The following is a 25,096-nucleotide window of genomic DNA, read 5'->3' on the forward strand; positions in this document are numbered from 1 at the left end:
TTCTCATCTTCTCTGAAGCAAGAGTTATCAATTTGTCACAGCTTATTCATTGCTCCTCTCTTTAAACTAGCAAAAACACAACCAGCTTACAAACGTGCACCTCTTCTGCCATAATGTCTCCTCGCTCTAATGAGCCATCCAGCCCAGAGGCCAAGGTAAAAGCCTATTCGGATCTCTTATGTCAAATCTGCCGAGTCACCTAACCAAAAACTTAGGAACGGCGCGCGCGTAATAGGGCAGCGCAGCTAAAGTTTCGGAAGAAGAAACAAGAAGTCGATGAGACACGCTGCAACCGAATAAAGCACCTTGAAGGTGTGATTGAGAAAATGAGCACTGTCTTGGTAGAATTCACAGATGGGCTCTTACAGCAGGATGCCGTCCAACAGAGCCCTGGTATGATAGCCAGCATTCAAGGCGTTATCGCCGATATTCTTACATTGGCCAATGAAGCTGGAGACCCTGAACAGGACCACAAGGCTCGTAAGGCTCGAGGAAAAGCCACTGAAACCCAATACCATTCTCCCAAAGACGTTGAAGATGAGATTCCTAGTTCAAACCCCAATATTACCATTACCGCTACTCCCGACGACCCGATGACTGCCATTTCCCCAATGCCCCTTACAGACGACTCCCCCATAGATATGCCTTTGTCTGAAGACACAATGGTGCCGCTACCGGTAGTTCCAACAGTCTACTCCCAAGCAAACTACCCGCCATCTACGATCCCGGCACCTCTCAGCCCTCTTTTGTGGACATCCTCATTGCCACCTCTATCTCTCAATTCTTTCATTTGTCGTCTTACATATTCATGCTTCAAGGTTGGCTGCCTTGTTCTCAGCAGATCAATCGATGCCCCACTTCCACTATCAGAAGAGAGTCGTATGTTTGGCTCGACCCTTCGCTACCGCGAAAGGGATGAAATGATCTTGAGAATGCGATGGCTGCTCGGCCCTGGCAAGCATGAACTTCAGACCTTGGCAGAGTTACCCTGGGGAGGGAGATGGTGGGATCAAGAGTTTTCCGGTAGCGACCTTGCGAATTATGCCACGAATGCCTCGATGGTTGACTCATCTGCCCCCCAGTTCCTTAGTGTCCTTGGTGTCGAGAAACAGCTCATGGCACTTGGCGCTCGCTTTGTGGATAAAGAGACTATCGAGCTGGACTCGAGTGCCTTGGCGATCCTGTCGGGGAATCGCCTAGAACCTAGCTGCGCGCAGCCAGATAGCTGGAGTTTTGTCAACCTTTTCCCGTCAAAAAATTCACGACCGCAGATAGACGCGCCGAGAATATGGGTCAGTCTGAATTTGCTCATAGCAAACTTGACAAAGATAGCGGTTTGTTTGATGAAAGGCCCTGGCTTTCCCAGACAGGCATTGAGAGGAGCTATTGAACAGTCTGTGATTACGAGGAAGATCAACCCAGGGAGGCCCGGCATGGCCAGTATAGAATCATCGCTTTGTTACTAGACTAAGTAGCAGTACCTGAGTATCTATTTAAACATCTCGTCTAGCTTCTGCTTGAACTGCTCTTCAACTTTCAATCTTCTGATATTGCCCTTCGTATCAGTTCGAGGCAACGAACGTTGCGGGACAACAAAGATTAGATTCACGTCTTCGATTCTTTCGTGCTTGTATCGTCGCCGGTGGAATGGAGTAATTCGCTGCAGAACCTTGAGCTGAAGCTCTCGCGTCTTCTCTGTGGACTCCAGGACATCATCGTGCTTAGGCTCAAGGACAATGGCTGGCGAAGGACGCCCGACGCCAATTGCGACAACAGCGTGAATCAGGTCGTCTCCACAGCACTGCAGAGCGTCAACCTCGATTGAGTTGGCATCGCACCGCAAAGCCATTTCCATCTTGACCCAATCATCATCGCGGCCTCTGAAGGCATATTATCCAAGCGCGATCTCTAAGAACAGATTGCCAGTGTGAAACTTGCCATCCGTCGCATCTGTCAGACTATAGTGAGGACAGACAGGGGACTCAGGGGGGACAACAAGCTCGACTAGATGTTCTTGAGCATTTTAATCATTGCCAAGAGGGACAAATTCGAATATTGACGGTGAAACCGGCCCCAGTGCGACCTCCTTGGCCCCATAGGAAATGAGATTCAGTCGCACTTCGGTAAACCCAAAGGCACTTATAAGATAAAAATTATGACCATGGGCCCAAGACTCCTCATAAGGATTGAGCGGGTAACCCCTATATACTATATGGTCTAAAAGGCACAAACTCCTGAAGAGCAATGGATCATGGCGCGCTTGGCGGAAGAGCTGCGACAAGAAGACCGGAAACATGTCGAGTCGTGTGAGCCCATGATTGTCGATCATATCGACGAGCTCGGAGGTAGGATATGGGATACTTGTTGGAATGATGAAGCAGCCGCCTTGAAGGTCGCTTTCCAGAAACAGCATTGTGCTTCCCATATGAGTAGAACTTCCACTATTAAACCAACTTATCAGTTTGGGCCCAACAAGAATTAAGCACTAGTCTTACATCGCAACCTTGACCATGGTCCTTGGTAACAGAAGGAACTCGCTGAGACTTTAAAACTTTTTGATTAGGCATTACATCCATCGAGCTGTTATAGGCACAAGTTTGGGTGCTCCAGAGGTTGAGCCAGAAGTATGGTATATCATCAAAATCTGGTCTCCATCCATCATCTTTGGCAAAGGCCCCACAGGTGTTAGCTTAGACTCGGATTTTGAAAGAAGCCCGTTGGCCGAGAATGTGGGTATTGTACTATCTTGAAGAACAGAAGCCAAATAAGGATCGTGGACTAATGCTGCAGCTCCTGCGGCTGTTAAGACCTCGTGAGCGACAGAGGGGTCGGTCATTCGAAGCAAAATGAGCTGTGCGGTGTACCCAGCTCGAAATACACCCCAAATATGTAGCATATCTTCATACGATGTTCCCTTCAACCTGCCAATAGTCGGTACAGAAAGTTAGTTGCCCTTTTCGAGGATAACTGTGAGTACTTACCACACACCGATAACGGACTGCTCAGAAATGTCATGTGGTAAGAAGGTCTTCTTCCAGTAGGAAGCCGTGGCTTCGATATCATTTTCAAATTGGTGATAAGAGACATCGCTGTACCTGGGTCCAGTCGTGGCATTGTGTTTCTGCTTAACCGCAGTTACGTAAGGTTGAGTTTTTGCAGTGGCTCTCAGAGCTGTAAGCGGTGTGCTGAAGTCTGCCATTTCAGTGCTTGAATCTGTACGTATAACAATCTTTGTTGGATGCGCATCCTTCTGCGGATTGGGGGGACAGCATCATGTGATTTAAGCTCGAACGAAGTGGAAAGTGACCAAAAAGAACACTGACATGATACGTACCAGTTCCAGAGTTCAATTTGGCTCCAGCATGAATTTGTCACATCAGAAACCTGCCCCGGACAGCGTGATAAGGGTTTGACTCATCGCTTTGGTCTTATTATGTCAGAAGGCCCGAATCTGCATATATCGAGGCTGGCCACGGAACCTGATTTTGAATTGAGAGCTTATACCTGTCGCTGGCTGTGTAATTAGGACTAGGTATTGCAGGTGATCAGCAAGTGCTCACTGCAAAGTTGTCCTCTGATAGGAGCCCAAGTCAAACGACATGAGCTTCTGGACGTCAGGTAGTTCACGGCATGAAACACATACTCCGACTTACCAATATATAGAGAGTTTATAACAGCAGATCCTGCTGGGTCGCAGATACGAGTATCACTTTCATGTAGTGCTTATTGGATCCCCAGGTGCTGCTCGAAAAAGAAATATTGACTCACGAACTCGCTTTCCAGATGTACTCATAAAAAGTCGCGCAAAAACTCTGAATTCGACCTCGCTGAAACATATGCAGATGCACATGTACCAAGTTACACGTGCATGTATTGGGCTGGCGAAGAAACATATCACATCGCCGCGAAAGGATTACTTGCTTCAGTCAGGCACTGTTCATTCGCTACCAAAGCACTATAAATAGATATCCTAACTCCGTCCTATTAATACAATTCTTCTTCGTGATGCCTTATTCATCGATGGCATGAGCATTTACAGTCAATTACTGTACAGGAAGACCCTCTCTTCCTTTTCACTAGATTGATTCTGAGTAATTTGTTATTTCATAGGCTTCTGGCTCAGGGTGATTTTTGACTTACCAACTTTGGAACCTTCCTCGACATCCACGTCTCCGAGAGCTTCCCTCTTCTTTGCTGTGGCCTTGACGCCAGAGACTGGCATCTCAATGTCCTTGGTGACAGTAGTTCCAGTCTTGGCACCGCCGTTCTTGAACTCGTCCAGGGAGATTGCGGGAGCAACAGTGGCCTCGTGGTATTCGTCGTTGAGTTGCTCCTTCTCGTGGATGTGATTTGTAGTGTGGATGACCTTCTGTTGGACGGTTTCTCTCTCGATCACGGGCTGAATATTCTCGTGGAGATGGCTGGGACAATATGTAAGATTCCGGTACATGAAGAGGGGGGGCGGCAACCTGGTGCTTACTGGTGAATGTGCTCATGCTCCTTCGTGGGAGCATACTCTCTTGAGTGAGTAGTGTCCTCAACGTTCTTCTCGTTCTTGATCCTAGCAGCTTCTTCCTTGGCCTTCAGCTTAGCCTCGTTATTGCGGTGGTCGATCTCCTCTTCGACTTCATTCTCCTTGTAGACATGCTTGGTGGGCAGGACATTCTTGTCCTTGACTGGCTGGATGGTGGTATGGTAATGGTCCTGGTGGACCTCGTGATCGACTTCAGTATCAACCTTCTCATGCTCGTGAGACTTGACGTCTTCGTGCACAACGGGAGCTTGCTTCTCCTTGTGAATGGTGGCATCGTCAGTTGTCTCGACGGTCTTGTCGACAGTCTTGTCGAGGCTCTTGTCGACTTGCTTGGTGGCTGAGGCATTGGTTTCGTTTTGATCTTCCAATGGAACACCTGTCACGATGTTCTTGACGGATGAGGCCAATTTGCCAAGGGCGTTGGGAGGAAGTTCAGATGCCATTTTGAATAGGTGAAGATTTTGATATGATTTGAGTGATGCGAGAGTAGATTCTAAATCAAGTGTCAGAATGCTTGTGGTTCAAATAAGTTGTAGAGCTCTCTCTTAATAGCTCTGGCAGATCAATGAGCTCATGCCACAGTCCTTGGCAGCGTATGTGGCTCATGCTGTCATCGTTCGTCATTTTTTGCACAATTTACTACGATCTTAGATCTATGACGATGTATTTTAACCTGCAACCAATTTGCCTTTTCCATGTGCCTGAATCTGCCAGATCTATCGATGGTTTTGATCCTTGACCGTACTCTAATTCTGTCACTCAAAATCTCAGACGCCCTGTCATTCTCGCCTCTTTAGTGGTCACAGTGGAGATCTTACGCCACAGTGATGTATCGACTACGTAGCTAGTGCCACCAAAATCTGGGTTTTCATGCAGGAGCGTTATTACAGCGCAGTCGATAGGGCAATTCGGGACGTCGATCGTTGTCGTGGCGCAGAAGCTTACTCTGAGCTCCTCTGTTGGGTTTAGCTTTGGAGCCGCTAGATCAAAAATACCTGTTTCACGGCCAAAATTATGGAGGACAACTTGTACTTCTCATCGTGAGACCAGCCTCGGCTGCCATCGATTGTCCACCAATGAAGTTATGGCCTGGAGATTGGCGGGTAAGCATGTGCTCTTCAAAACTTGGCTTCAATCATCCAGGGCTCAACCGCACGTCATTGGGCAAAAAAGAGCCAAAAATGAGCTTGTTTCTTTCTGATGAGAAGCCATCGACAAGGAACCTAGGGATATGGAAAGCTTGAAACAACTACCGCCTGTCTGCAATTGTCTACTGGAAGCTCTGGGTCTGTGGGGTAGTCTAATTGTCTGGGCACGATTACATCAGATAGCGCATGTTCGCAACGTACTTTCTCCGTTCCTAATTATAACCAAGAGTAGAGGTCCTTATATATTATTAAAATGCAACGTTATTTATTATTATTGAGATCTAAATTTGCCATGGTGGATTATAATATTAGATTCTGAGTTTCCTGTAGCAAAGCCCTCTGGTTCTTCCCTTAACCTGTGATTGTAACCTCTGATTAATGATTGCTTCGAGAACAAGCCAAGTCTTTGATATACCCTGAAGAGTTATATACTTTGAAGCAGATTTCCACAAGGTCGAGAAACCCGTTTGTAATAGACACGCGACCGGGTTCCCGTTCCTGTTCTAGCGTCTAAACGGGAATATGCCGCCTTCGCCACCAGCTACTCAGATGCTCAACTACAGCAGCTATCTTCCGTTCTGCCTCGTACCGACATAGTATGATTAAGGGGGCTTTGATCAAGGAAAAAGGTATAAAGCCTCGGATCATGTTCGTTTCTCTAAACGAGACTCAATTGTAAAACCTGGCTTTCGTTTACGATGGTTAAAGAACCTCGTTTAGAGACCAATAACCCGAACTGTGGATCCAGATCTAAGCGAAGCCCAGTAAAGTGTTAAAATAGGAATACGAGGTAAAGCTCAGATCACTATAGTCTAAACTGTGCTTATTTACCAAAGGACATTACCATAAGGGGATGTAAATACTTTCCCTCTCCCCTACCGCGACAGCAAGTAAAGTAAAATCGTCGCATTTTGGGAAATCGACATAGTTATTTATCCAGATGGTCATTTACCCCACGCTTTAAACGTATTCAGGCTGGAAGCTACATGGACTAAGATGTATAAAAGGGTATAATCAGCACGAATTGATAGCCAGCAGAAGATGTAATGAGCAACAAGCGTCTGTCTCTCTGTCCTCCACTCAGAAAACCAAGACCAAGATCCTCCGTTACACAATATATGCCCCAACTTTGTGGATAAGCCTTGCAGGCCTTGCTCTCGTCTCCCCCACTTCTGCGACACTGCTCAGTCAGAAGCCAGCATCTTGTAAGTACCTACACATATGGAGTCCTTGTTCTCTCCTGTTCTCAGTCGAGTAAAGAGGCTAATCATTGGGAAAAGCATGGAAAAATGCTTCTGACCAAGCCCGAGCCTTTGTAGCACAGCTCAATACGACTGAGAAAATTGGCATCGCTACCGGCGGCTATCGCAGAGATGGACCGGCATGTGTTGGCACAATTGGGAAAGTCGAAAGGCTTGGATTCCAGGGTATATGCTTTTCCGATGGCCCTTCTGGATATGCTAGGTCAGACGGTGTGAGCATCTTCTCCTCTGGCCTTACTGCAGCTGCAACTTGGGATAAACGGCTTATCTGTGAACATGAACATGCTGTTGTCATTGGAGAAGAGTTTAGGGCCAAAGGTGCTCACGTATGTCTTGGGTAAGTCATTGCAACTTTCACTCTGTCGAGGTAATACATGTGCTAATTCAATTGCAGGCCATCCTGTGGTCCTATGGGCCGTAGTGTTCTTGGCTGGCGAAAGTGGGGCCTTATCTCTCTGGCGTCGCTATGCATGCGTCCGTGTCTGGTATACAATCTGTTGGTGTACAAGCGTGCTCAAAGCATTTCATTGGAAACGAACAGGAAACACAGCGCACACAAACCACTGAGGAGGATGGAACCGTCATCAATGCTTTGAGGTCCAACATTGACGAACGTACATTACATGAGATGTACCTTTGGCCTTTTGCTGACGCTGTTAAAGCTGGTACTGCCAGCGTGATGTGCTCCTACAACAGAGTGAATCAGACCTATTCCTGCGCGAACCATCACTTGCTTTCGATACTGAAGGATGAGCTCGCCTTTCCGGGCTACGTCGTTTCTGACTGGTATGCGACGCATGGCACAGCCTCCTTCGCCAACACAGGGCTCGACCTCGAGATGCCAGGACCTGTCAGAGCCGACTATGGTGCCTCGTATTTTGGCAATTACCTTCTAGATCCAGTTAACGATGATAACGTGACAAAAGGTCGCCTCAATGAAATGGTCGAGAGAGTCCTGACGCCATACTTCTTTCTACATCAACATGAGGATTTCCCTGCCCTGGATCCTGCTTCCGCCACTGCCCTAAGCGTCAATCAGTTTGGTTACAACAACCCTCAGTTCGCAATCAAGCCCGTACCTGCACGCGATGTTCGAGGTGATCACGCCAAGGTTATTCGGGAATTGGGTGCCGCTGCCACCGTGCTACTCAAGAATACCAACGGAACACTGCCTCTGGAGAACGAAAAGGATATTGGGGTCTTCGGAAATGGAGCGCCATACCCAACCATCGGATCCGTCTATTTCGACTATGAGAACGCGTCTATATCCTACGAAGTGGGTACTCTCGACCAGGGGGGGCGGTTCTGGCATTGTCCGCCACACCGAACTTATTGCGCCGTTGGACGCAATTCGAGAACGTGTGCGAAAACAGAGTGGTCGGGTCCAGGTCCTTCTGGAACACAAGGACATCATTGATGGTAAGTTCAGGTCTATCTACCCGATCCCTGATGTCTGTCTGGTCTTCCAGCTGATTTCCTAGTTTGTTTTGCCCAGATATTGAGGGTGTTTACACAAAGTCTAAGCCATGTATCAGTGATACATTGACAAACGGTACCTAAAATGAAGGTCCTTTTCCATTTCTCTCCAATTTGACTCCTGTAATAGTAGTGGTAAAACTAAGACGGGGAACAAGATAAAAAAGACGCTTCTCCCTAGGAGTCGTGAGTTTACTACGGCGTCGCACATTATGATTTGAATATCATTGTAGATATAACAGTTTTCAATTATTGAAATCCTATCATTATTTATTCAATATAAATTCCCGGCACCATATTCTTGAGATATTTCGCAAGCCTTATATGCTGGGACGTGGATGCAAAGTACTGAGATTGGAAGACCAAGCTGGGAAACGGCTGACAATAGCCATATGTCCTGTATTAGAGTAGTTGGAGGACTGCCTCACCAGCGTAAGAGGCTTGGACTGACCGGCGGGGTCGTCAAAAACGAGCCCATCGACAAGACCGTTGAGGGGATCGCACTTGGCCATTTGTACGTTCAAACTCGCAGGATCGCGGGAACTGGCCACGCTGCTGTACTACGGTAACATGGGTCCCCAAAGTGTAGACCAAAGCTCTGAGGTAGGCGCGCTGGCGAAAGTGCCTTTCTAGTCATCGAGGTAGACCCTTCCTGCCACCTATTGAACAGCCACTCCAGTAGGCGTAATCATGCTGTTTGCTGTAGAGGTCCTTTTTCAGGGGATTGAAAAGGACGGCTTAGTCGTAGAACGATACCGCGCTAAAGTTCTGAAGGTTATAGAGGTCGACATTGCCCTCTGAAATCATGGCCCAGTCCTCGGGCTCTAGAGTTATGGCTCCTGGCTTTGTCCTAAGGCCGGCTTCAGTGCTGGACATGAAATTACAGGTACAGCGCTTCAACCTGAAGTGAAGCGATGAAAGAACGACGATGAGCCTGCAGTTGGGAATGATAGGTCTTGTGGTTGTAGGTGGTCTCCATACTGAGGTCTTCCCTTGACTGTCGCAGGTATCCAGTGTTGACTTGGCACAAGTTCGTATTATTAACGTGAAGTCGAATCGGCCATTCGTGGGTTCGCAATCTCGTTTTCGAGCTATCTACGACATGGCCCCAACTTCAAGGTGCGCCTCAGTATCGAGACAATGGAGAAATGTGTTAAGATTATAATGTGGAGACTACAGGGGAAGGAGCTCTGGAATATGTGTCGACGTCAGGTAGTGTGCAAATACGAGGCTGGCGCCAATCAATCTAGCCTCTGAAACGGGCGTCCCGTTTCTGAATTAGACTCGGGGTAAGCCGAATGTCCAAACGTTACCGACGGCGTACAGGGGACTATGCCATACGCGACTCCTGATCTAAGTTTAACAAAATGAATTAGACCCATGTTTGCGCGAAGTTATTTAGATACTTCTTCCGTGGCCAACCTACTGCTACTAGGCTGGGTAATGTCAGAGACTTAGACTTATGCTAAGTCTGCACTCAGCTCGAACCAGATGGCTTCTTACGCTGAGTCTGGTGAACCCTCACCTACACTGCTGCCTCAATCTTTCAATGGTTCTGACCTCGTGACTGATAAGAGGAAGTTGATTCTCATATACATCCATGGGTTTTGCGGGACTGAAGAGTCATTCGGCCAGTTCCCTTCTCACGTCCATAGCTTTCTCAAACAAGCCCTCGGAGATACCTACGTCGTCTATTCAAAGATCTACCCACAGTACGAAACACGTAATTCCATGGATATCGCGGTAAAAAATTTCAGCCGCTGGCTTCAGCCACACGAGAACTCCCAAACATATGTCATTCTGGTAGGACACTCCCTGGGTGGCTTTTTGGCTGCTCGAGCTGCTCAGCTAGTAAGTTCCTCCTCTAATTGAAATTCAAGTCTTGACTAATTTTAACTGTAGAAAGAATCTCTCAGTTTGGATCACCAGCAACGCCATTCTATAATCGGCACAATATCGTTGGACTGTCCCTTCTTAGGCCTGAACCCCGGCATTATCGTTCCTGGCATCATCTCTCTGTTCCGCCGTAAACATACAGAAATCGAAACAAAGGCTCAATTCCTTGAGTCGGACTGCTCATCGTCTCGACTTCTACCAACGATTCCATCCGCATCTTTAGTAGATGCGGGCTTCAATCCCCCCTTCTTCAACGACAATCAAGTATGGCCGAATAGACTACCATCTGAGCCCGATCTTATGCAGTCAGTTTGGAACAGCGGCCTCCAGTGTTGGTTACAGGAAACTATTGCCTCCTTTGCTTCCCACTGGGCATATGGACGATGTCTAAGGCGACCCTGGACACTGAGGCTTAGGTATCACGAGCTACGAGCTCTTGAGGGTTACAATGAGTCTTTCCCAGCATACGAAAAGCAAATTGCGCAATCAGGAGATCTTGGAAGGCGACAAAGAATCCGGTTTCTGAATTTCTTCACATCCTGCACACCACGACAGTATTGTTGGCGGTCAGAAATCTCTTCATGGGGTAATGGGGCCACAGACAAAGGACGATTCTTTGAGCAAGCTGGAAAAGACCACAGGCTAGGTGACCTCTTCCGAGATTCTGATATTTGGAGCACTGAGGGGGAGAGCCTAGGGCACTACGAGCAATCCGCCACTGATCTTCTGTGTCTGCAAGAACGACAGACCAACGAGGTATACAGACCTCTCGACCATCGCTTGAGACTATATCAGCCTACCAATCTTTTGCATTGCTTCAGAGCGCTCTTGTCAAACCTAGTGGAGTTCTTTGGATGTCTGTTATCACTATTACAAGGTGCTCCAGAAAGTCACACGTATTCGGAAGAAGAACGACTGACTGACGAAGGTCAAGTGGACAGGCAAGTTGCGGTAAAACCGAAAGAGGGGCGCACATTCTGCATCCTTCCGCCGGAGGCTGATCCTATGTGGGTGCGCATTTCCATGGAGGGCACAGATGAAGTTGGAGCACATTGTAGCATTTTCGCTGACAACGGATCGCACTATGAGAAGTTGGTGCTTCACATGGGCAAGGAGATCGTTCAATAGGTTTATGATATCAGCTGATGCTTACCGAAATCGCTTCAAATAGCGTTTGGAAAACCTTTAGATTGGTTAGATAATTTGCATGGCGTTCTGCTAAACAAAAGAATTGTGCATTGAAGAATACAGATTATCGATTAGTATAAGTTACTTTGTACACAGTTTTCCATATATATTTACACATATGGTAATTGGCTAAAAGAAAATCAGCATGTATCCCAAATGATCAGAGACCTCGATGTATTGGACCTGTAGCAATTTAACCCACACAATAGACACGGTCGTTGGTTCCAGTTACGGAGCAAAGATATAACCCGAGTCTTTACGCGCTTATGCCCTGCCACGTATCCATCCAGAGTCTGAAAAATGGCTCGTCTGGCTGTAAGGGATCATATTTGTGTTCTCAAGATCCACATCCTAGGCTCCCCTAAATCTGCCTGATGCATAAGCCTTGCGTAAATTAAAAAACGTCCGTCTATATAGTTCCCACGTTCCAAATCGACACAAAGGCAATATTTGCAATAATTCGCATGATATAATAGTTCATTTCAGTTCTTTCATCTTTCCAGCAGTCAACTCCCCTCTTCATTAATACCTACCATGGCATCCGATTCGGTCTCCGATGCCGACACTGATGGGTTCAAGCTGTATCTTTACAAGCCCTCGCTGCCAGCGGCAATTTTATTTACCGTTCTTTTCGGTCTCGTTACCGCTCGCCACTTCCAGCTTGTTTTCAAAATGAAGACATGGTCGTTTATTCCCTTCTGTATAGGATGCGTTTGTACGACTATCTTGGTTGATCCCTGAAATGATCAGACTTATTAACACCATGGAATAGTGGAAACAGTTGGATATGGTGCCCGCGCATACTCGGCAACGCAAACTCCCGACTGGGATCTTATGCCTTATATCTTGCAGAGCGTGTTTATCCTCCTCGGACCTGCATTTTATGCAGCTTCGATTTACATGGCATTGGGCCGGCTCATACGTTTCCTTGAAGGACAGCATCACTCAGTGATCAGGGTGGGCCTGCTTACCAAGATATTCTTGATGGGAGACATTTTCTCGTTTTTCGGACAAGGTGGAGGTACGATATCTAAAGCCCCAGGGCGTTTTGGAACTATCCTAACTAACATCACAAGGTGGCGGGCTCCTCGCTAGCGCCAGCGACAAAGGAAGCCAGGATCTCGGCAACACAATCATTATCGTCGGTCTCGCGATTCAGGTCATATTCTTCGGGGGATTCATGGTTGTCACAGCAATCTTTCACATGCGCATACTACGTCGCCCGACCAGCAGGTCCCTGAGCACCGGTGCTCCATGGCAGGCATTCATGGCCGTACTCTACTTTACCAGTGCGCTCATCATGGTGCGATCCGTTTTTCGGATGATAGAATATGCTCAAGGTCACACAGGCTCATTGATTTCTAAGGAGATCTACGTCTATACTCTTGATGCTCTGCTTATGATTATCGTCGCAGGCATCTTTACAGTGCGCCACCCAAGTGCGATCTTTACATACCAGACGCTATCGGATCCCCTTGGCCAAGACCCAGGAAGTTTCGACAATGTACCCATGGTTGGTCGAAGACCATATGTGGCGAAGCCATAGTCTCATCAGGGGTAATCTCTTCTGTCTCAGGTTCGCAGCATTCGCTAGGTTAAGATGCAACCTTAGTGACGGAGACCTGAGCGTTCAGTTAGGCTGAGTCATTCGGGGTGCATTTGAGATTGCTTAGTGGAGATAAGCCGAGCCACGAAAAGCTAGCTTAGCGTTCATTAGCCAAACCCGAGTCGTTTTACCTAGAATTCCCAAAACTCGTATACTTGCCATACCCTCGGATTCCTTCGGATCTTTAAGCCACTATATGTGATACGCGTCTGGCCTTATACGCGGCTGTGATGGTCAAGCTCTTAGCTGAGCCACGCATTGACCATTTATGAAACCCTCAGGTCATCTTTTGGCTTGAGGTTCCATGCCATCATTGACATGTCGCCACTTTCCATCGTACAGTGACGATTGGTGACCGCACTCACTCCATCATGTAATTTAAAGATAAACTTAGAGCTTGTTCACATAAAGAGTAGCCAGACCTACAGAGCTGGAGCTCCCCACGAGATGTCCCCCTTTCCGAATTGTGATTTCTGATTCCGGCGTTCTTCAGACACAATACTACCAAGCGAAGCCGCCATGTCACAATATACGGATTACTATCAGTACGAAGGCAACCTTGCGGAGGCAACTTTACAACAACAAGCTACAGTTCAAGGTTCTTATCCCAAACGCCACCAATGAAGCTACGTCAGAGATCTTACAGCAAGCTAACTAATTGTGTTGTAAGATGATGGCCGGCTTGAGCTACAGCTCGACTCCCAAACGATCAATGTCCTCACCCGCACTTCGAGACCAAAACTCGGTCGAGTTCCACAGCTCAGTCACAGATGGTCCAAGGCTCTGGATCTGCAGCCCCGACCTGCCGATTCCGAACCGTTCACAACCAAACTCAATATTGTCATCCAAGTCGTTGGCAGCCGCGGCGACGTCCAACCTTTCGTCGCATTGGGCACTGAGTTAAAACGACACGGCCACAGGGTGAGACTAGCCACTCACAATACATTTGAGTCTTTTGTGCATGACTCAGGGTTAGAGTTCTATCCTATTGGTGGCGATCCTACAGAGTTGATGGCGTACATGGTTCGCAACCCTGGCCTTATCCCTAGCGTACAAAGTCTCAAAGCTGGTGATATAGGGAAGAAGAGGATAATGGTTGAAGAGATGCTGCGGGGCTGTTGGCTTTCTTGTGTCAATCCGGATCCCATCACTTTTGCCCCTTTTGTGGCAGATGCCATTATTGCAAACCCCCCCAGTTTCGCCCATATTCACTGTGCCCAGGCTTTAGGAATTCCCTTGCATATGATGTTTACCATGCCTTGGACAAGCACAGACGCTTTTCCGCATCCGTTGGTCAATGTCAAGTTTGGGCGAGTAGATGCTGCGGAACAGATGAAGGTTAACTACCTGTCCTATGGAGTAGTTGAAGTATTAACCTGGCAAGGGTGCGTATCTCCAAGCCTACAACCCTTCATCTAGGGTTCTCGGTCTACTTTTAGCTGGGATCCTAAACTAATCTATCCTTTGCCAGGCTCGGAGATATTATCAACAAATGGCGAGCGACGTTGGATCTGGAGGATATAGCTTTCTCTCAGGGGCCAAGGCTAACAGAGAAGCTTGATATTCCATTCACATACTGCTGGTCGCCAGCTCTGGTGCCTAAACCTCGAGACTGGAGCGAGAATGTAGGTCAGTACAAGCGACCATACCCTTAACCATTAGTTAAACCGGCAATAGATGTGTGCGGTTTCTTCTTCCGCGACCCTCCCGATTATGCACCACCTCCAGCTCTCGCCGAGTTTCTGCGCGACGGCCCTACACCTATATATATCGGGTTTGGTAGCATCGTGATCAATGACCCGAATGCGTTATCTCATATGCTATTGGAGGCGATCCGCATTACCGGAACGAGAGCATTGATCTCTCGGGGCTGGAGTAAGCTGGACGGACCGCAGAGCGACAATGTGATGTTCCTTGGAGATTGCCCGCATGAATGGCTGTTTCAACGGGTGAGTGCTGTGATGCACCATGGTGGTGCTGGTACTACTGCATGTGGTCTGCTCTACGGGAAACCAACCACGATTGTCCCCTTTTTTGGAGAGTATGTTTTCTTGATTTCTCTACGACACCTCGCTGAACCTATAAGAGTGTACCAGACTAACCATTCCAACAGTCAACCTTTCTGGGGCAATATGGTAGCAAGCGCTGGGGCTGGGCCAGAACCTATCCCGCAAAAGGCTATAACTGTTGGGAGACTCGTCGAAGCGATAGAATTTTGCTCGACACCCCAAGCTGCGGAAGCCGCTGCGTCCATCGCGAGCAAAATGCAGTCTGAAAATGGCGTCAAACAGGCCGTCGCATCCTTTCACAAACACCTCCGTCCCCACGTTGTCGAATGTGATATCATCAAAGGACTCCCGGCCGTTTGGGAGTATTCGAGGAGACGGAACACCATAAAACTGTCGAAGCTCGCTGCGGACATTCTCATGACTCATCTCAAAATCGATGGCAATAAGCTAAAACAGATTGAAACACGTAAGATCATCATCGAGACCCGTCGCTGGGACCCTCTGACTGGCGTGCTCGCCGCCGTGCTGGGCGCCACCACAGACGTCGCCAGGGCAGCAGTACGCGCCGTCAAGCAGCCAGTCAGAACACTGTCTCGTCGAGATCAGCACGACCAAAGAGATGAGTTGAACTCTATAGAGCTTGGAGCAACCAATTTCTACATTAGACCGAAGGAAAGTCGGAGTTGTGTGGCCGTGACCAAATCAGCGGCATTAGCATTTGTGTTGGGGCTAGGAACACTGGTCAAAGCTGTCGCAACCGCCATCGTTGAGATCCCGTTTGCCTTCACCGAGGGTCTGTGGCAATTTCCTCGGCTGTGGGGTCACCAAGTCAGGGACTTCGGAGTAATTCGAGATTGGAAGGCTGGCCTCGCAACCTGGCTTCAGGTGCTCGGGTTTGCTTTTTATGACGGGCTTACCGGCCTGTTCGTTCAGCCGTATCGAGGCGCGAAAGAAGACGGTCCCCTTGGTGTGTTCAAAGGCATCGCTAAAGCGATCGCAAACTTGCACTTGATGCTGCTCGCAGGTACGTGTGTCACTTCTTTTCAGCCTGTTTGAGAGCAACGTGGGGTTTCTAACGTTTTCTTCGGGACAGCGGCGGTCGGCACAGGCGCATACCCGCTACGAGGTATTCACCAGAGCATCCTTTACTTGATCTCTTGTCAGACCCGGCGAAGCGTCCAGCTGGCCCGGCGATTAGAAGGCAGATACCTCGCGGGAAAAGCTGGGACAGACAGGGTGCTTGAGCACGAAGTCCTAGATTCCTTTGACAAACTGATGCGGAGAGAAGTCCCAAGGCACTTCATGTTTTATTAATTCTCATTTTGAGACAATGTATTTTATCTCGTCGTTTCACCTGCAGTATCAATAGTACTCCCTACCTTTGACAACCAACATTTCTGCTGTGGCTATTGTGAAGGGGCTGCAGTTTGAAACTCTCATTCATTGCATTCCTGAAGCTAGAGAGGGTAGTGGGTCGTCTCGCATTCATCTCGCACTTATGTCGTATATCAATACGAAGCGCTAACACCGTGTAAATTGGCCACGCCTCGTTTGACTCGTATTCTGAACCCCACATGCACCGTGTTTCAAACGCTAGTCTAGTCAGTTTGACCTACGGCGGCTTTTTAACTCATAACTAACGTCTTCCTTCAAATGTGCCTCTCGAGGTTCGCATTTGACCTCGTATCTTGACCCTCCCAGATCCGAGCTGCTGCTTCCATACGCATGGCATCCGAGGGCCCGGGCCAAAACGAGAATCGTCGCACTCACAGAAAGTCCAAAGCAGGTTGCGTCACCTGTAAGAGGAGGCATGTCAAGTGCGACGAGGGTCGACCCAGATGTGCCAAGTGTGCCTTGGGAAACCGAAGCTGCTCGTATGCCTCGACGCCTCAGCAAGCCGGACTTAGCCCCAACGCCGCCGTCGCCGCCGTTGCAAGCACGAGCACGAGTAACAACAGCCCGGCACTGACTTCATCATCTACCGATCTGCTTACGGCGGCAGCGGCAGTTGGTACGGAGCCAACCGTTCGCTATGACGCCGTCCACATGACTCTTCTCCGCCATGCCATCCTCAATATGGGACAATATCTGGGAGTCAGCGGTGACATGAGCCCGGTGCTAGACACTGCTCTCGAGAGCGCGCACACCGCTCCCTACTGCCTCGATCAATTGCTTGCTGTGAGTGCGTTATACCAATCTACCACGGCGCAGGCACGCAAGCATCTCTACATTAGGTACGCCACAGAACTGCAGACGCGTGCCTTGGGTCAGTTTCTCGAAGCCCGTGGGAATATCAGCGAGTCAAACTTCGTGCCCGCCTTCCTCTTCACCTCCCTTGTCGGAGTCCACGTCCTACACAATACATTCAGAGATCATCAAGATAATCTCGGCGAGTTCGTTAGCGCGTTCGTCGACTACGCACGTGTCCACCGTGGAATTCGTGCCGTGACGGCAGATTATTGGGACCAAATTCTTGCCTCAAATTTGGCTTCCCTTCTGGGCATCGTGGAGCTTGGCAACAGAATTGACCACCTGGGAGCCGGGACCGAGACTGAAACTCTGCGTGAACATTTAGAATCACTGCCGGATGCCTCGAGGATGGCAGTTACTGCATCCATTGATGCTTTGAAGCGGATGCAATGGGTACTTGATCTTGCAAACCACAATGCTCAAAGTTTCAGCAACAGAATCCAGGCCACCCTCGCCTGGCCGATCATTATTTCAGATGATTACATCGATGCCTTATATCTACGCAATCCTGAGGCCATGGCTGTCCTGGCTTTTTACCTTGCTTTCGTGTACCAAATTCGATCGTTTTGGATCTTCGAATCTTGTAAGGCTTCTCTTATCGAAGCACTAGCAAGTTATCTTGGACCGTTTTGGAAAGGAAGCATGAGTTGGCCGTTGTCAAATATTCCTGGATCTTAATGCATTCATTTCACACAAGGCTCTCATGTCGCATCGCTGGTGGCTGGAGAGTTAAAGCGGTGCTTTGTAAATTATGCTAGCATCACATGTAGAATGGTGTTTGGGCAATAATCGAATTATTAACTTTTCAACTTCGTACTAACGCTGATGGCTTCCCGCTCCGATTTCCCTTAAAGTCAAACCCTAGTGTGCGCATGCATAGCTTCTATAACGCGATAAATGTACAGAATTTAACGAAGATCGTCAAATCGAATCCATCAGAATCTATGAGGTCTATCTAGTCAATAATATACAAACATATGGGAGTGGCAATGCAGTTTCTCGTTGCCTTTAATTTTCAGCACAAAGCATCCCGCTGTTTAAATCGTACTGCCATTTGTCACTACCAACCCCTGAAAGGACGTAGAGGCTATCGGTCGGGTCGTATTCCTGCTTGATCTCAACAAGGCGGTCATAACTGGCGCCATAGAAGTCCTCCTTGAAGTTCCCGTTGAAGGGGTTTGCTTCGTTGATGTAGGAGCCAGAACCGGGCGCCCACTTACGCCACACAACTTCCTTGTGCTCTTCAATCCACTCGGCCGCCACCCTGAGCTCGCCCTGAATGTTGGGGTTGGTTACGTTGAGTTTGACACCGGTACTTAAGAGGTGGAGGTAGGCCTGTCGCCATGCTGGGTTCAGACCACCGCGCATGTCGTGTGATACATCTCTGGGACCCGGTCCGCCTTGGAGACCAATAATCATGTTTGAGGGTTCTCCTTCAACCTGAGAGTTCATGATGGTGTAAAGATGTGTCTGAACGTCCGCCAAAGACAGATCTGTAAGCTGGGAATGGCCGAGTAGACGACTGGAGACTAAACTGATATCGCTGCATGCGCTGGGGTTCGGGTTTAGCACATCGAAAAAGGTCAAGTAATTAGATTCCATCTTTGGCTCCGCCATTGTAACTTTGAGGCCTTCAACATCAACGTAAGTCATCATTCTGCGGCTGGTTGGCTCAAGCAAAGATTTCAGCGCCAGGGTCGTGGTGTTGTAGCCAAATAGTGTGATTGTGAGTCCGACGCCCCTTTGAACGGATGAGTGGCTGTCTCTGGTTGAGATTGTTGATGTCGAAGCGAACCCGTTTCCGGTGATTCCAAGATCCATCAAGCCTGGAAGACTTCTGACCAGAACCGCCATAGCTTTCCAAGAGGCCGTAGCTGCCTCAACTGTCGCATTCTCTGCAAGGTCTATAGAGATTGATGACCAGACCACGTTCTTGGGATAAGGGTGAGTTCGTAAAACATACTCAACGACAACTCCGTACAGGCCAGGGCCGCCACCGCGAACGGCCCAGAGAAGATCTTGGTTCAGAGCAGGATTCGCGACCAGGATACGACCGTCTGTAGTCACGACTGTGGCTTGAAGAACCTGATCGGCGGCGAGGCCATGGTGACTGGATAGAGGACCATGCCCACCGCCTCCGATGAATCCGCCTAAACCAACCGTAGGATCTTGACCGCTGACGACTGTTCTTCCCACTGAGTAAGCGCCCTGGAGCACATCTCCCCAGTTGTTGCCACTTCCGACCACAGCGACGTGCTCGGTTATGCTCTTGGAGGGATGAGGCCAGTCAGACTGGAAGCTCATGTCACGAAGCCGATGTGTCCAGATGGACAAAGAATAAGCGCCACTAGATCTTTGTGGATGTCAGCCCGCCGTATTCCTCTTCAGATTAACACGCTCGACATGCCTTCCATTGAGATCGTGTCCTGTGCCCTTTATCACGATGCGGATGTTGCGTGAGCTGGCCCATTTCATAGCGGTGGCTATCTGAGCTGCAGATGTAGCCTCAAGAACGTATTGAGGCAGACCGCCAATCTTACAGCTTTGTCCGGATCGATAGCCATGGTCGTTGGGAGGGACACACGAGTTGTTTGCCCAGTAAGAATACCCAATTGACTCGGGTTGTAGCGCATGAAACTCGGATAAAAACCAGCTTTCAGTCACGTTCTTGCAGCTGAAGGCAGATGCGAAATTGCTGTCTTTGTAGCAAGACGAGGCGACAGGCGTCGATCTGATTAAGCCGCCTCCGACGGTGTGGTTGAGGGCGTCCCATTCCCCGGCCGAGGGCCAATGCGTACTGGATGGGTGGTTTTTGCAGAACAACTCGGCGGCACTCGTGGTGCAGAAGGCCAACGCGGATGCGAAGAGAGTAACGTCGACTCTCATGGTGTTACAAGGTTTTTGGATTAGAGACTCGACCCGATACTGCTTACTTCTTTTTAAACTTCGACTCACTAAAACCTCATGCCCTTTTATATCAGCAGTATCTCCCAAGCTTGTTGCCGATTACGCGTCTCTCAAGTTAGCCGTGAGCATGGGCTCCAGAAACCCACATGGTTGCTCTCCGTACCTCGAAAGGCTTTGCATGATAGATCAATTTGTCAAGATTAAACGTGGATCCTGGTTTCCTGGTTTGTAGCCCTCGTATGAAAGATGGCTCGGATTCGTCAATGCTTGGCGCTGTTTAATGTTTCTTAGCCTGGTAGAGTCTCGAACACATCGTATTCAGTCGGGAATACGTACGCCTGGCCAAGCCAAAACCCGAGTCCACTTGGCTAAACCAAATTCGGCTTATAGAGAGCATCGCCATGCTAATTATTGCCTGTATTCCTTGTTACATTCTCTTCTCTGCACTACCTTTAAGTCTTTAACTTTTCGTAGGGGTCATCCGTGTATTCGCGGACTGGTTCATACGAAACTCTATCCGCTGCTCTTTGTGCTCCTCGACAAATGCCAAAACAGCAACGAAGCAAACTCTCAGGTCGTCGAGCCCACCGAAAGTCAAGAAACGGCTGCAGGGAATGCAAGAACCGACATATCAAATGCGACGAAACACAGCCGGAGTGCCGGAACTGCGTCATAAGCGGCCTGATTTGTCCATACCTTACGACGACGCCTTCGGCCCCAAACGCAACCGACGCCGCATCTACTCCTACCAACGTCGTTGAAAGCAATCTTCTGGCGGCTCCTAGAGAGACAGATGATGTTACACCACATTCTGGGCCGAATTTTACGGTAACCCACATGGTATTCCTTCACTATGCTATGATGAACATGTCAGACTTCATGGCTCTTCAGTCAAGAGCTCAGCCCGTTATCGATGCTGCCCTGGAGAATTCATTCAAGGCCCCTTATCTCCTGGATCAAGTCCTCGCGCTTTCGGCGCTTCATCTGTCAACTCAGGATGTGGTACAAGCATCGTCGTTCCGTCGGCAAGCCACTGAGCTTCAGACACGAGCGCTAGGCCTATTCAACAAAGCCAAAGATCAGCTATCCGAAGACACTTACGTGCCGACTTTTCTTTTTGCCTCACTGCTTGGACTTCATGTCCTTCACGAGACACTCTGTCGGCGTCATGATACTCTCGCTGAGTTTGTTGAAGACTTTGTTAGTTACCTTCGTCTTCATAGGGGGGTACGGGCCATCACCGCGAAGTACTGGCACAACATCCTGCACTCCGACTTGCAACAACTTATGCATACAAAAGTCGTATCTGAGAAAACAGAGGAGGAGGCTTCAGGGGAAGACACAAGACATCTGAGGGAATTCCTCAAGTCATCCTCAACGTCGTCTACCTCTACTGAAGCTTGTCTCTCGGCACTTGACCGGATTCAATGGGTACTGGACATAACGAAACAAGAGCCATCCAGATCTGATGTTGGCCCTCACGCGGTCATGGCCTGGCCCTTGGTTATTCCTGACGAGTACATTGAGGCCCTATATGAGCATAGACCGGAAGCTCTTGTCGTTCTAGCATTCTATGGGGCTATATTACACCGTCATCGAGAATTTTGGATATTTGGTCATTCTGGCTCATTCTTGATCTACCTAGTGGCCAGGACAGTTGGCTCGTTTTGGCAGTATGCTTTAGCTTGGCCATTACAGTCTCTGGGAGATGTTCAGTATATAGATATAATATAAGTCTTCTAGTAATACCTTACCTCGTACTTCAGGGACAGAAAGCTTAACTTTGGGTTCGGAGCCATTGCCAACTTCGTGCTGAGCTATTCCGTAAGGCTTCATGTCTCTACGTTGGATAGTCTTACAGCACTGCCAACACTCACACCATCAGATACTTGCGTCGCTCTGTACCCTTCCTTTCACCAGAGTCTTCTGGGGTTGGGACCTAATATAGCCGCCGATGCACCGCGAGTGTCGCCTTTCGATGGCCCAATCTATACAACTCATCCAATCCCCATTTATGACGAGGCCATCAAAAAGGCGCAATGAGCCCAAAAGCATAGCGTATGCTGTTTGCACCACCAATCTGCAAGCATAGATTCGATCAAGTTCAAAGTCACTCAGCACCACCATGATGACTACTTTGAATGTTTCGGAGGTTGAAGACGAGCCATGGGAATACCCGCTGAGCCCATTTGTTCACCTTCGGAGTCGAATGCATTCCCTGAAAGAATATTTTATTACACATTTACCGACAGTATCTGAGGAAATCCGGTAGCTATTTGAGATTTGGGAATGGAGTGCTACCGTCGGCACAAGCCAAATGATAATAACTTAGCAGCCATCAGCCAACGGTTTCACAGCTCATGAGACCTGGGCTGAGAGCTTATAATCACCACACAGAACTTAGTAAAGTAGAATCCCCACAAACAGTCATATCACTCGGTCCAATATCCGTAGCCTCGTCTCCACCGAATGATCCCTAAGCTTCGTCTGCGATAACTGTCATATTCACGTCTCCGGTCTTGATGAACGCCTTCTCCTTGGGCAAAGAATCCAAGAACTTGTCAGAAACCTTGAGGTGGTCCTTCACAATCTGCTTGGGTGTCAAGGCCAGCCATTGTGCCACAGAAACATCTGAGAACTTAGGCGCCTGAAGAACCTCGAGGAAAACCAAGTCCTCCGTTCCAGTATTCTCGACGTAGTGAGAGTTTGCAGCAGGGATGTATCCAACGCCACCAGCAGTGAAGTCGAAGGTGCGAGCTGACGAGGCTGCTTTGAATACGGTGATTCTACCACTGCCCTGGAGGAAATAGCTCCACTCGTCGGAGGTAGTATGCCAGTGGATCTCGCGGAGGGCGCCAGGCTGTACGACAACTAGAGCAGCTGAGAATCCTTTGGCGATTGGGAAGGTCGTAGGGTCGATGATTTTAACAGAGCCTCCGGGTACGGTATGGGCCTTCTGCTGAGACCAATGGTACGTGTATGAACCATTACCCGTCAGCGCTCCAGCTGAACCTGTCACGTTCTGTTTCTCGATATCTTTCGGCGCTGGTGTTCCGTTGAAAATCTGAGAAGTTATATGTTAGTATTTAGATAGACGCTGAGGCAATGCACTCACGTAAAGCTCGTCCTTCGGGATGTTATCAAAAGCAGTTGTCTCGGTCTCAAAGTTCTTTGCCAGAACGGAGACGGGGTTTCGCAAGAACAACTCGGATACAAGGAATGTTTCATCTTCAGAGAAGGTGCCCTGATCAAATACCAGCAGGAACTCAACGCCTTTATCAAAAGCTTGGAGACTGTGAGGTATGCCAGCAGGGAAGAACCAAACATCCCCTTCGCAGAGATCATCGACAAAGCTTTTGCCCTCATCGTTGACAGCAGCAACACGCAGACAGCCTTTTGTTACCAAGGCCCACTCATTGGCCGTGTGCCAATGCAGCTCGCGGTACGCATTCGGCGCGAGACGCATGTCGACTCCTGCCATATCAGTTGCAGCGGGAAGGACATCCTGGTTCTGCTGTCTAGCCCATCCGGCGCCGGCTTCACTACCGAGTCGGTTGTGAGAAAGACCAAGCGGCCACATGGCATTGGGGACATCTCCGGCATCCGTGCCAGGAGGGGCAAAAAGATCGGGGTTGAGCTTCTCATAGTCGTAAGTTCGAGGACCGGGATCTGTAGCGCCTAGCTCGCCTCGGATTGGCTGAGGCACATCCACGCCGTCAAAGTCCAGATAGAGCCCGAGCTTGGGATCAGCTGCCTGGCCGTTGACAAGTTTTGGGTCTTTGACGATGGCAGAATCCTGGTCAGGATCTGGGAGGGGAGCGTTGCCACCGAGTAAGCTAGAGTCACCGTATAGAGAACCGCTGGCTGAGGTAACTGTTGGTGTCGGGGGCTTAACTCCACCTACAGGTCCCTTGTTCTCCCCATAATCGCCCATTCTGGTATTTCTTAGCTTTTAGTTTGGCATCAAGATGAAGTGTGCACTCACTGAGGGGCAGGGAGTGCTGAGCCTGGAGCAACAGTAAGTGAAGCCGCCAAGGCTTTGAAGAAGGTGTTACGGTGTACCATGTTGACGATTTTCACGAGGAATAGGCCTAGCTGTATGTCTTGATAGTTCAAGCTGTGCTGCGAGAGATAGAGGACAGAGGCAGGCTGCTGCTTCTTATGGAGTTTGAGCCCTCAACCTATTCTATGGTCCCACGAGAATGAGGTATTATAAATTGATAGTATTACCTATAATGGACGATCAATATCCTCTAATGGTTGATCAATTAGGCTCCCTGTGATGCAGGGTTAAACCCGAGATCACCGAGATCCCGAAGTCATCATGGAAGCATTCGGTCCCGACGGAGCATTCGGATAGGTAGTATGTGTGACACAAGACAAAAGTTCCGTCAGCACTACCCAATTGCCAGAGTCGATGGTGGACATAAGAACTGACATGCATGAGGGTCGATACTCGATATACCCGAATCGCGAAACTGTTGATGATATCCATGCTTCTTAGTAATGATTTAGACATCCGCGAACCAGTAGAATTCGTCGGTTCATACCCTCAGAGTCGCACGGAACGGCACGAAAGGCCCGGAATTATCTTGGCATCAAAAGCCGACGGATGTTCGGCACTTGCATTACTCAACCTTCGAGGCTTACAACCTAATTATAACATATGCACAACTCTTGCATTGTGTTGCGTCTCATGAGAAGTACCGTTGGTAGTCCCATACGCTATCTAAAAGTTAAACATACCATCCAAAGTATTAATGCCGGACTATTCTTCCTATACCTTCAAAGGTTTTTTAGAGTTGTATAAAAAGTGTCCG

General features: G+C 48.7%; 10 protein-coding genes across 10 annotated transcripts; 7 read left to right on the forward strand and 3 right to left on the reverse strand.

Moving 5' to 3' along the window:
• Positions 1 to 34: 34 nt before the first annotated feature.
• On the forward strand, positions 35 to 1,504 carry FOBCDRAFT_169244 (uncharacterized protein). The gene is made up of 2 exons (XM_031191268.3): positions 35 to 155; positions 216 to 1,504. Exons 1-2 carry the CDS (start codon positions 114 to 116, stop codon positions 1,464 to 1,466), a joined length of 1,293 nt encoding a protein of 430 aa, XP_031032499.2. The 5' UTR covers positions 35 to 113; the 3' UTR covers positions 1,467 to 1,504.
• Positions 1,490 to 5,037, reverse strand: FOBCDRAFT_253457 (uncharacterized protein; the record flags this gene model as incomplete). The annotated part of the gene is made up of 9 exons (XM_059611047.1): positions 4,481 to 5,037; positions 4,141 to 4,421; positions 3,654 to 3,686; positions 2,982 to 3,051; positions 2,594 to 2,921; positions 2,496 to 2,533; positions 2,061 to 2,417; positions 1,917 to 1,958; positions 1,490 to 1,880 (listed from the first exon to the last, which is right to left on the reverse strand). The coding sequence occupies exons 1-9, from the start codon at positions 4,975 to 4,977 to the stop codon at positions 1,490 to 1,492; spliced, it is 2,037 nt and encodes a 678-aa protein (XP_059465992.1). The 5' UTR covers positions 4,978 to 5,037.
• Positions 5,038 to 6,728: 1,691 nt separating this feature from the next.
• FOBCDRAFT_207295 (glycoside hydrolase superfamily) lies at positions 6,729 to 8,361 on the forward strand (the record flags this gene model as incomplete). Its single annotated transcript, XM_059609193.1, has 5 exons — positions 6,729 to 6,741; positions 6,831 to 6,887; positions 6,963 to 7,281; positions 7,339 to 7,418; positions 7,454 to 8,361. The coding sequence occupies 5 exons, from the start codon at positions 6,729 to 6,731 to the stop codon at positions 8,359 to 8,361; spliced, it is 1,377 nt and encodes a 458-aa protein (XP_059465993.1).
• A 376-nt stretch (positions 8,362 to 8,737) lies between these two features.
• On the forward strand, positions 8,738 to 11,444 carry FOBCDRAFT_264726 (uncharacterized protein; the record flags this gene model as incomplete). The annotated part of the gene is made up of 4 exons (XM_054707127.2): positions 8,738 to 9,306; positions 9,427 to 9,539; positions 9,902 to 10,271; positions 10,323 to 11,444. Exons 1-4 carry the CDS (start codon positions 9,226 to 9,228, stop codon positions 11,442 to 11,444), a joined length of 1,686 nt encoding a protein of 561 aa, XP_054563102.2. The 5' UTR covers positions 8,738 to 9,225.
• A 594-nt stretch (positions 11,445 to 12,038) lies between these two features.
• FOBCDRAFT_280203 (RTA1 like protein-domain-containing protein) lies at positions 12,039 to 13,050 on the forward strand (the record flags this gene model as incomplete). The annotated part of the gene is made up of 3 exons (XM_054707128.1): positions 12,039 to 12,219; positions 12,277 to 12,525; positions 12,581 to 13,050. 3 exons carry the CDS (start codon positions 12,039 to 12,041, stop codon positions 13,048 to 13,050), a joined length of 900 nt encoding a protein of 299 aa, XP_054563103.1.
• A 579-nt stretch (positions 13,051 to 13,629) lies between these two features.
• On the forward strand, positions 13,630 to 16,363 carry FOBCDRAFT_244268 (uncharacterized protein; the record flags this gene model as incomplete). The annotated part of the gene is made up of 6 exons (XM_059610598.1): positions 13,630 to 13,708; positions 13,781 to 14,495; positions 14,582 to 14,739; positions 14,788 to 15,151; positions 15,224 to 16,143; positions 16,284 to 16,363. 6 exons carry the CDS (start codon positions 13,630 to 13,632, stop codon positions 16,361 to 16,363), a joined length of 2,316 nt encoding a protein of 771 aa, XP_059467939.1.
• A 394-nt stretch (positions 16,364 to 16,757) lies between these two features.
• Positions 16,758 to 18,178, forward strand: FOBCDRAFT_232437 (uncharacterized protein). Its single transcript, XM_059609897.1, has one exon. It carries the CDS (start codon positions 16,845 to 16,847, stop codon positions 18,045 to 18,047), a length of 1,203 nt encoding a protein of 400 aa, XP_059467940.1. The 5' UTR covers positions 16,758 to 16,844; the 3' UTR covers positions 18,048 to 18,178.
• Positions 18,179 to 18,352: 174 nt separating this feature from the next.
• FOBCDRAFT_264728 (uncharacterized protein) lies at positions 18,353 to 20,273 on the reverse strand. The gene is made up of 2 exons (XM_054707130.2): positions 19,764 to 20,273; positions 18,353 to 19,661 (listed from the first exon to the last, which is right to left on the reverse strand). Exons 1-2 carry the CDS (start codon positions 20,253 to 20,255, stop codon positions 18,378 to 18,380), a joined length of 1,776 nt encoding a protein of 591 aa, XP_054563105.1. The 5' UTR covers positions 20,256 to 20,273; the 3' UTR covers positions 18,353 to 18,377.
• A 546-nt stretch (positions 20,274 to 20,819) lies between these two features.
• On the forward strand, positions 20,820 to 22,319 carry FOBCDRAFT_146604 (uncharacterized protein; the record flags this gene model as incomplete). Its single annotated transcript, XM_059608233.1, has 2 exons — positions 20,820 to 21,949; positions 22,043 to 22,319. 2 exons carry the CDS (start codon positions 20,820 to 20,822, stop codon positions 22,317 to 22,319), a joined length of 1,407 nt encoding a protein of 468 aa, XP_059465994.1.
• Positions 22,320 to 22,493: 174 nt separating this feature from the next.
• FOBCDRAFT_264729 (RmlC-like cupin domain-containing protein) lies at positions 22,494 to 24,462 on the reverse strand. Its single transcript, XM_031191272.3, has 3 exons — positions 24,262 to 24,462; positions 23,392 to 24,211; positions 22,494 to 23,340 (listed from the first exon to the last, which is right to left on the reverse strand). The coding sequence occupies exons 1-3, from the start codon at positions 24,339 to 24,341 to the stop codon at positions 22,753 to 22,755; spliced, it is 1,488 nt and encodes a 495-aa protein (XP_031032503.2). The 5' UTR covers positions 24,342 to 24,462; the 3' UTR covers positions 22,494 to 22,752.
• Between the last annotated feature and the right edge of the window lie 634 nt (positions 24,463 to 25,096).

Source organism: Fusarium oxysporum, chromosome X, assembly GCF_013085055.1.
Source record: "Fusarium oxysporum Fo47 chromosome X, complete sequence".
Lineage (NCBI taxonomy): Eukaryota > Fungi > Ascomycota > Sordariomycetes > Hypocreales > Nectriaceae > Fusarium > Fusarium oxysporum.